The 10593-nt window shown below is 43.8% G+C and overlaps 1 protein-coding gene across 1 annotated transcript; it reads right to left on the reverse strand.

The window, feature by feature from the left end:
- Positions 1-3227: 3227 nt before the first annotated feature.
- Positions 3228-8403, reverse strand: klhl38a (kelch-like family member 38a). The gene is made up of 4 exons (XM_047019307.1): positions 8023-8403; positions 5411-6767; positions 5176-5281; positions 3228-5033 (listed from the first exon to the last, which is right to left on the reverse strand). Exons 1-4 carry the CDS (start codon positions 8244-8246, stop codon positions 4744-4746), a joined length of 1977 nt encoding a protein of 658 aa, XP_046875263.1. The 5' UTR covers positions 8247-8403; the 3' UTR covers positions 3228-4743.
- Between the last annotated feature and the right edge of the window lie 2190 nt (positions 8404-10593).

Raw genomic sequence — 10593 nt, forward strand, 5'->3', positions numbered from 1 at the left:
TCAGCTATATATCTGGAATAACACTTTCTGGAGTGATCAAATTGTTTGTCAAGTTCCTGTCTTAATTAATTAAATGTCTTCATGTATATGTTTGTTTCACAGTGCAAATTTCTAGGGTTCCTCTGGGACAAGGGTTGATTGTGTGTACACAATCTGGAGATGGGTTTAGAATTCCACACCACACTGATTGAATGTAGGTAACAGGGTATTGTGGGGTTTCCAGAGTGTTTTTGCCTTGATTTTTTACTGTGTCTCTCAGACAAAAAATTTGACTGATGCACAGACACTGTGCATGCACACTTCCTTACTTAATATAAAAACACACAACCTTACAGTTTTATTTTCTATAATTTGATTGCTTGGTGATTCCCGTGGTACTATGAACAATGTCCACATTGACCAGAACAAAACGGACCAGTTTGAAGATCATGATGTCATATTTTATATTTTGTCTGACCTTGTTTGTTTTGATACCAGTAAGGCAGAAATGGTGTGAATTATATCCATGTATTTTTTTTTTTTTATGAACGAATGACAATAAAATGATCCAATTCTTTCAAACAATGAAATGATTGAATTCTTTCAAATGATTTTTCATTATTCCATTGATTAGGTACATCTGTTGATATTTTTCTAATGATAAAATTACATTGTTTCACAAATATAGAACTTGAACTTCAGAGTCTGTGTAAAAAACATTCTACCCTTTCAAGTATTCAATGCATTTACATTTAGTCATTTAGCATACGCTCTTATCCAGAGCGACTTACAGTAAGTACAGGGACATTCCCCCCGAGGCAAGTAGGGTGAAGTGCCTTGCCCAAGGACACAACGTCATTTTGGCACGGCGGGGAATCGATCCGGCAACCTTCTGATTACTAGCCCGACTCCCTCACCGCTCAGCCATCTGACTCCCAATGCATCTCATGTTAGACTCATGTACCAGATTTACACACAAAAAATGACCATGGAAAAGTCGACCAACTAGGACATGGAGGAACACTTGATAATACTCGGTTCTCAATACTGTGAGATTTTTTCTCAAATGCAGTCAGCTCCACCTGCTGGTCATTCTTGAATTTGTATCAAATGATTTCTTCCACTAGATGGCGCCATGTGTTAAGTGCTGGGAAGTTTGCTAGGCTTTCCAACTCAAACTCTCTGGAGAGCAACCCTCCTGTTGGAACTGATTTTATTCAACTTAACAAGCTTATTATTTAAAAGATGTCAGATGAGGACTGTAGTGGACACTTAGAGGACAGAAGATGATCCAGGACCAAACCTGGGCAGATCAGATTCAAACCGATGCTACTCGGGTGAGCATTAAGTTGGCATACGAGATGTTTGCTGAAATGTAGTGCTGAAAATATTTAGACGAAAAATTATTTTAGGCTCGGTAAAGTGATTGTAGGCTTTTCACTTAACTAGAACTTGAGAAAACACCCTAATCAGAACATGTCAAATGAAAAAAACAAAAAACTGTTAACCAAGTCCAGTTCCTGGAGTGACAGGTTTTCAGCACCTGTCACTTCCTAATGACCCAGAGTTGGGCCAGTTATACAGGTGTAAACCCTCTGTAATCCCCCTGTCTGACACACTTACACAAGGCTGGAATTACAGGGGGGGCACTGGGTTCTCTCATAACAAACCAGCCCCCCCCCCCCCCCCCCCCCCCCCCCCCCGAACAAAACAGAGTGTTTCACTCTTTGAAGATCGCAGTGGTTGTTTAAACTAGAATTTAATTTGATGTTTTTAGATTTGGGAGTCAGGTGGCTGAGTGGTTAGGGAATGTTGCCGGATTGATTCCCCGCCGTGCAAAATGACGTTGTGTCCTTGGACAAGGCACTTCACCCTACTTACCTCGGGGGAATGTCCCTGTACTTACTGTAAGTCGCTCTGGATAAGAGCGTCTGCTAAATGACTAAATGTAAATGTAGATTGCAGCGCACCACAACAACAACAAACTTTTGACAGCACATATATACAGTAATTGACAGTCAATTCTAGAAATGTATTGAGGTATCTTCAACTCATGGTAAATCAACAGAGTAAACCATGCTATTAAAGTACACAAATGATCAAAAATATCCAATAATCATCACATGATGTGTTAATGCTAATTGGTATGACAATATTCAAATGCATCCCTACCAGAGAGCTGTTCTAATGATAACCCTTGTATTTATGGATCCATGGCCAATCCCCATTAGAAGGGTCGTTTGGGAATGGAGTTTCTATTATTGAGGCTTTAGAGTATGTGTGTGTAAGTGTGTGTGTGTGTGTGTATGTGTGTGAGCTATCATCACTGTAATGCTACACCCGGGGTTAGCACAGACAAGGCCCCAAATAGCCTGGTTCTGCCTCCCCTCAGGGTGACCTTCAGGGTTCCATGGTGGACAGACACACGTCAGTAAAGAGGCTGTGCATTTAGCAATACCTCAATAAAAATTTGATCGCATGTTCTTGTCAACGGGGGTAATACTGTACTGGCCAACAAAACCAAACAAGAAACAGGTGACTGATGTCAGTGGACTTGGTTAGGCCGTTCACTAACAGGGCATGTTTAGGACGTGCGTAGACTTACCGAACAACAACAGTTTGGGGTGGGAGACAAATGACTGGAAAATATGTTAATGGTTCATTCTTTAGCTCCGCTTGGTTGCTACGCTGGTGATTCAAAAACAAGAAAGGGATGGAGCTTCTAGGGTTACCATTCACCAGCACATTCTCATGGGGCCAATGCAAAACACTGTTGTGAAGCATGTGGCCAAACACTTCATAGAAGAAATATTCCATGTCAAACTGCTAAATGCACAACGACTGTGAAGTGGTCGATCCTTTTTAGAAAATGTATTTGTCAGAAAGCGCAAAACGAAAACCGCATCCCCCTGATTAATATAATGTAACTTTGTTTCCAATGTTTCGTGGTTTTTAATGTTGTGCAACAGATCGGAAACTTCAGATTCACTGATAAATGGACCTTTGTGGTTTTGTAACCAGATATGTCCGTGACCTGTGTGTTGACAGCGTTCTAACTGTCCCTGCAGAATGTGACTTGACCTGCTTTAGAGACCTACAAAGACAATCCTCTATGTGAAACTCAGTTAGGCCTACTTAACCTAGCTACTCATCATGGCAAAGATTGCAAGGTTTAATACTGAACTGTCCAAAGACACAATCAGAAAAAGGTTTCATTTAGCAAAAAATGCTCTTTAATAATAGCCACATAGAAATAAGACTTAATTCTTTTATAAAACACAAAGAATAATGAATATGAACAATTTAACACATTTAGTAAATAAAGATAAACATAACGTTTCGTAGAAGTAGACGGAAACCGATATGCTAAATGGAGACGTGAAACACAAGGAAGCTACTCACCACACGACTTGCGGTTCCCGTGACAACGGTTGTAAGTGACAAGTGACTGTGCAACAGGTGTAGTATTAGTTAAAGAGGGTAGCATTAATTATATCAGTAAAATAGTTATTCGTATTCTCAACATGGCAGTAAAAGGTGTATTTTATAACCATACACGTTCTCCACAGATGCATGCTTCCGATATTTATTATTCTCACTAAAGGTAAGGTAAGTCCATTTTTAAATGGGCGTTTTTTAGAATTTTTGAATTGTGAACAGTTTAAGTGAGCTGCCTTAACCTGGAAGTATTTTTCTAAAATACTGTATATTGAAGCCATACTTTCTGTAAAGTAGTACACCTATAGCAGCATATGGCAACTGTAGAACATTGAGTGGCCTTACGGTTTTGAAAAAACAGCTGTATCATGTTCACTACAGGAGTTACAAGTTGGTAATATGATGAAATAAAAAGAGAGAGCATGTTTGCCATACAGGTTACTTATATTGCTTTTGTAATTGTTTTGCAACTTGAGCCCCACAGAATATAAGAGGTCTCAAAATATATTTTCTTTAAAATGTTTAGGCCTACCCATTACAAAACACCTCTTAATGAAAACACAGACACACCATGCATTTCTCAGCTGATTGCAATGTATTGGTAATGTTATTTAATTTCAATAAATAGTCAAGACACCTACAAGAAAAGAACAATATTACACACAACACATTTTTTACATTTCTCTCAGGACTTGGGGTAAACATATCCAAGTGTTGACCATTTTTCAGTAAATTGTTAGAAGTTTTAGCAGGGTTTAGGAGGAATGTAATTTCTCTATAAAGTGGCTATTGACACGGCTGAAAGCCTCAGCCTTATTGTGGTAATTGGAACAAGGGAAAAATCGTAAAATCCAACAACAGTAGGCCGCTAAATAATTACAGGGCATTGATCCATAATTGTAAGGTTGACTAAGGAATACAGCCATCTGCTTGTGGATAGTTTTGGATCAAGCTTGAGTCTGGACAGCTGTGTGTTGCGTAAGTCTTTGGTGTCCTTTGCCTGTTCTTTGTGGGGTCCTTAGTTTACTCCCAAGGCTAGTGTGACACCTCTGTTCGCCACCTGAGGTCTTCTTTGATTTAGAACACTGCAGATGCTAGCTAGCCTACCATGCCTTGTAGCCCTAGCATGCCTGCTAGCTTTGCATGACAGTTAACCTAACATACCACCAACGACATCACTGAACCGTGACGGAACGCCGCCAATTTGAGATGGTTTGCCGTCCTGGCTTGGGAGAGGTCAATAACTTTGGCATGGGGGTCAGGGTTGAGGGGTTTGTAGGTGGGGTAGTGTTATAAATGGGCAGGGGCCCAAGGAGGAGGTAGGGGTCAGGGTGGGTTTGGCCTATTTGAGACACAAACCAAGGGTAGGGAGCCGTGGTCGAACAGCTTGTAGGGAAGTGTCCCCCTCGAGGTCCAAAGATCTGTCTTTGGGTCGTAACACTCAAAGCAGTCAGAGTCCTCGATGACATCTTGACTGTTGAGGAAACGTCCACCAGTCACATAGATCTTGTTGTTGATAACCGTGGCGCTGTGATGCATTCTTCGCTCCTTCAGGTTCTCACATTTCACAAACTTGTTGGCTTTGGTGTCATAGGCTATCATTCGCCGAGTGTATCCTGAAAAGGGAAAACAAAATCCAACAAAAACAATTAAACTGAAGCTGAAATCAATAGATTAAGGTTGTTTTTTTTCTTTTTCATGTAGATAGAGTCATTAACTCATACAGCATGACATACAAGGATCACCATCTAGACTCACCTCCTATGATGTATATCTTGTCTTCGATGACAGCAGCAGGTGCACACACATTCTTCACCGTCCTGGTCTCCAGTCGAGACCACAAGTTACGAGAGATGTGATACACCTGAACAAAGAAAAACCCACAACCTTATATCAGTTGCCATCAAAGCTTATAGAGTACCCATTGGCCCATAACGTACTGTACACACTGAAAACACACCCACACGAAACACATCCACAGAACTTCTCTAACCTGTATCAGTCGGACAGGATTCTGCATGGCGTCCTCTCCTCCGAATACGTAGATCCTCTGGTCGTTAGCTGCTACAGCCGGGTGGAGTACTGCCGTGGGCAGGGGTGCCATGGCCTCCCATTGGTTAAACATGCTGTTGTACCTCTCCACTGAGTTGGAGATCTGTTTGTCCGGCCCGATGCCCCCTAGAACGAAGATAAAGTGCAAGTAGGAGACACTCTGGTGGGCGTAGCGAGGCTCCAACATGGGCTCGGCCGTCCGCCATTGGTTGGTCTTCAGGGAGAGGGTGTAGACGGTGGAACTGACGGAGCTGTCTCCGGACGCCATGCTGAGGCTGAGCCCTCCGACAACGTAGAGGATGCTGTGGATGCAGACGTAGGCCGCCTTGTAGAGTCGCAACGGCAGCTTGGCCAACCACTGCCACCGCTGGGTCCGTTCGTCGTAGAGCAGGGCCTCCCGAGACGTTTGCTCGTTGTTTTTGCGCCCGCCGACGACCACGAGAGTCTCCCGGCAGGTGTAGCGGCGTGGCGTGGTCCACAGCGGCTTGAGCTCGCGGCCACACTTGGCGCTGACGGAGAGCATGAGGCGCCGGACCGAGTCGATGATCTCTGTGCAAAGGGTGGAGGACTGCACGAGAGGGTCGTTGGCGATGAACTGGAACAGGTAGGTTGGGTGGATGTGTCGCAGGCGCACCTTCTTGAAGAGGTCGTGGATGGCGCCTCGCCGCGAGAACGGGTCATGGTGGATCCAGGCCAAGAGAGTCTCGAAGACCTGCTCCTCCTCGGCGCACAGTCGGTCGTCCTCAAGGTAGCACATGAGCTCGGGCAGGGAAAGCTCGCAGAAGTCTTCCGAAGCCGCGACGTCCGAGAAACTCCGCACGGCCATTTCCTTGGCCTTCTCCTTCAGGCTGGCGCAGTGAAGGATCTCAGACAGACGCACCATGCTCAGGCAGTTCTCCGGGCTCAGCTGCTCCTGGAGGAACGTCGAGCAGGCCTCGAAGAGACGTCCGTAATGCAGCATGGACGCCGCCTGCATCAGTGGCAGCACGATCTCCATGGTGATGGTGATGGCGCCCGTGTAGACGTAATCGACAATGCCGCTCAGCACGTCGGGGGAAACGCCCTTCAGGTCGACGCGGGTCTGGCTGCTCTCTAGGAAGTTGCTGCAGAACATGGCCCGGAAGTAGGGACTGCTGGAGACCAGGACGTTTCGGTGGCAGGGGATCTCCTGGTGCTCGCTGCACAGAAGAACATCCGTGAACATCCTCTCCAGACGGAGGACGTTCAGCTGGGTGAGCAGGTGGCTCGAAAGCTCGGGGTCTTTGAATGGGAAGACCTCGTGCGATGTGCAGGCCATTCTATATGTGTTATCGGATCGAAGGAGACAGAGAGACAAGCAAAGAGAGAAAGGATTCATGTGAGGATTGTTAAGAGGGTGAACATATTAAATTGACAGGTACAACGTTGCAATACTTTATAAAATCCCGCAGACGTTTTAGATCAACTGAGCTCAAACTTTCTTCGCAAAATCTCTCTGGCCTATATTCTCCCACATTGAAAGAAAGGAAGGAAAGAAAGGAATCCATGGGCCTTTGCCCTAAAATATATAAAATTGTAGTCATTTCCTGTCCTAGTCACAGAAGAGTCACAATGGCAAACCTTTCCCAATTAAACACCAACTCTTCATGGGAAATGTCAGAGCTACCGACACGGTTTTCTATTTCCACTCCGTCTCCCTAAATCATCTTAATGCATTCCATATAGGATTCAGCCACATCTCAATCTCAGTCTTCATCAAGGCTGACTTTATCGGAAGTTGATGTGTCACAATCCCAGCTGTTTCTCTCTCTCTTTTTCTCTCTCTCTTTTTTTTCCCTCTCAGTGGGTTTGCCCTTGACAGCCCTGGCGCTTAGACCAGGGGCATTTCATAGGGCTATTATCAACACTAAGTCTTCTAATCACCCCCGAGACAGCTACTGGTAAACATGGGGTCCACCCAGCCAGAGTTATATTTGGCACATAATCATTATTCTTTATTATTAACTGCTGTTGTTCATGAGTGACACCCCACCAGTGGTGGTATTCCCCAGACTTTGTGGAACACAGTCTGGAATTCATCCAGGCTTGTTAGGGACTGTTCTAGAATACATTAATAAACATCCAAACTTTTGCGCATTGTTCAGCATTTGACTGTTTTTTTATGATTCTTGGATACATGCTGGTAACTTTCAATGTTTTTATTGAGTCCGCTTAAATATGACATCAAAAATTCCATTCCATTTGAAATGTTTATGATGATTACCGTAATTAATGACAGCCATAAAGATGCATTTCTTCTTGGCGCTGAGACAAAGTCATTGCTGGGTGCTGTACATAGCTGGTACTACAATGACCCTTAGAAATATGGTTACAGCATGAGGCTGGATCAACGCATCAAGAGCCCACCTAAGAGGAGCATAACAGTGTCTTTGACCAATTTAGTAACCTTCACTAAAACCAACAATGCCATAATAAACTCATTAGAACTTAATCAAAGACTAGTTATGACTAAAGTCCCCAATTACTTACGACTGATAACTCATAACTGCCAAAGGTTTGAATGGGTCTACTTACCTCTCAACTGTCAAGTGATGACATCCACAATCTCCCACAAGTCTGTCTGGAATCAGAAAACACTCAAAGAACCCCGAAAAGCCAAAACATTGCGCGAAAAACCAGCGAGGCGAAACTTTTACGAAGCTAATGAGATGACATGCTAGGTAGTGCGCAGTGTGTGAAGAGAGAAAGGTACTGTGAGGTCTACAGTTCAATGTTTGCCATGAGGCCACTGTGCACATTCCTGCTGCTAAGAATAGCTACCGGGACACACTCCTCCTGTCCTGGGTTCTCATGTGACAGACCCCCCCGTCCCCTTTCCCCCATTTGATAGCGCACTTCCAGGGCAAATCCATCACAGCTCTATGTTTACTATGGCAGGAAGACTGTGGGGTGCTGGTTCAGCCCCTGAAAGCCCACCCAGGATGGCGTTTGATTCTGCCGCTACACTCGACCCTTACCCCCCCCTCAACACTCCTACTCCACACGCCTCTGCCCTACCGCCCCCCCCCCAGTTGCCACCCAGCCTCAGTTTGTGCAATCCAGGAAGTGGGTAAATATAGGCTGGCGCTGATGGCCCATCCTGAGGCAGGGCAACAGCTGAAGCCTCCAGAACCAGTTACCTCGGTTTGCCCCGAGGTGAGCCTGTGGAGGGCTGAAACGGTGGTGGGCCTGGGCGGAGGTGGTAGGTGAGGGAGGGAGGGCTCTCTGAGGCCAGAATCTCTTATAGGTAGACCTAGTTATACCTAACTTCCTTACTGTTTTTGTTTTTCTCTTTTTTATAGCTCTATGTCTGTTATTTTATATGGAACTTGGCGTCTGAAATAAAGATTTATATATATATACTGTATTTACATCAATACATTTCCTCACCTCACACGTGCTTAGAAGAATGTCTTAGAGGGTACAGTGTTTGAAGCTATTTCCAATAACAGTAATTTAACAAAAAGTCCTGCTATATCTTCCAACATAACTCCAGAGTGCAAACCACTGATCTGGCAACCCACCCCTCCTTAAGCGCTCTTTTCCGGAGGAGATGAGATGAGTTACCGTCATGTTTGTTTAACTGCATACATGGTGGAACCAGAGATGCAGCGGGATAGATTGAATAACACAGCAAGACATGTCTTACATGAGTAAGACGTCTGCTGGTTAGGCCCCGTCATTCGTCTGGGCATACAGTTTTGGTTTGGTCAACTGTTGAAGGGTAACTCTATACTGTTTATTCTGGTTACCCAGTGACAGCCTAATTTACTGGTACGTTACATGTACGCACAACAGCTTCTCTATGACGAACCTGTGGATTTGGCCGAATTCAAATTACACTTTATATGGAGGGTTTTCACCGATGTCACGTTCTGGGTGGTAACCCGGATGCGCGGCCATATTGGAGGCACTCGGCTTAAACAACTGAACGGAGTACAACCAAAGAACGTATATTCTATACTCTTTGGTACAACTGTAGCCATGTCTAAACGACCGAAATGGTCATCAAAATGCATCCAAGATCCAAAGGTATATAGGGAAGGACTTGGACCACAAGAAAAGGGTCGATATTTTGAGAAATTAGGATTTATTGGCGGTGCAGATCCCTACCAGTTAGCTCCCTCTAACGCTACTTGGATCCGTGACGACCCGGTGATTCTGCCTTCAGTTGGATATCCCGATATTGTTAACTACCTGGTTTTCTCGCCGAACCCATACACATGCAGTAGTTTGATATGAATTATATTATGTCAAAGTCAGCTTTATAGTAAAATAAGCGCACAGTAAAAACAATAAAAGCCGTAATTGTTTTTACTATTGACTATTACAAATATTATCATTACAATAGAAAATTTGTTTTGAGCCGCTGAAATAAACATTTCACAATACCTGACAAGAAATGTGCCGAACAAATCCGTATGTTGTCCAGATTTTTCCCTCGTAGATCTTGGTTGAGCTTTGCCAACCACAAGCGCCTCCTTTCCTCTGACAATCTCTGGCATTCCTTTCCCTGGTTTTTAATAACTTTTGGAAGTTGATAATATACCAAATGTTTTTCACGATCTGTCCTATTTGTACAACCTGAAACACGGCAATAATTCACCATTTTCCTTGATGACGTTCGGGATATACTTCCGTGCCAGTGCTTTGTTGTGATGCGGAGTGCCTCCAAGATGGCGACTTCCGGTCAGATGACGCGTTGGTGAAAACCCTTTATACTTGTACACTTTTAAACACACTACAAAAATGTAATAAAATTCAATTGCATTAAAATATTGCAAAGGGATATTAGTGTTCATCTTTAAGAAGTATGATTGGACGGCACATTGGACGTATTTCCCTCTACCATTGTATTTGAATAATGAGTTTATATGTTTTTTTCTGGAATATCGGAAATGATGTCAGTACCAGATGTATTTAGCAACAAAAACTACACAACTGACATTGCAAGTTTAGGGTAAGTTAAGTGCTATTAAAAACACATTCAAAGACCCATTCAAGGACATGTAGACATGTTCATTTTGTGTCACAAGTTTACTACAAACGGACAGCAAACTGGGGTACACTTGTGATACAGAATGTGTGTGTATTAAGCATCCATTA

Source organism: Hypomesus transpacificus, chromosome 4, assembly GCF_021917145.1.
Source record: "Hypomesus transpacificus isolate Combined female chromosome 4, fHypTra1, whole genome shotgun sequence".
Classification (NCBI taxonomy): domain Eukaryota; kingdom Metazoa; phylum Chordata; class Actinopteri; order Osmeriformes; family Osmeridae; genus Hypomesus; species Hypomesus transpacificus.

What these genes read in the sequence shown, in the direction of transcription:
- klhl38a (XM_047019307.1), bottom strand. Translation starts at nt 8,246, where the DNA reads ATGTGCACAGTGGCCTCATGGCAAACATTGAACTGTAGACCTCACAGT. An exon ending in ATCCTGTCCGACTGATACAG is followed by an intron (nt 5,282 to 5,410) that starts GTTAGAGAAGTT and finishes TTCTTTGTTCAG; the next exon opens with GTGTATCACATCTCTCGTAA. An exon ending in CAAGATATACATCATAGGAG is followed by an intron (nt 5,034 to 5,175) that starts GTGAGTCTAGAT and finishes TTCCCTTTTCAG; the next exon opens with GATACACTCGGCGAATGATA.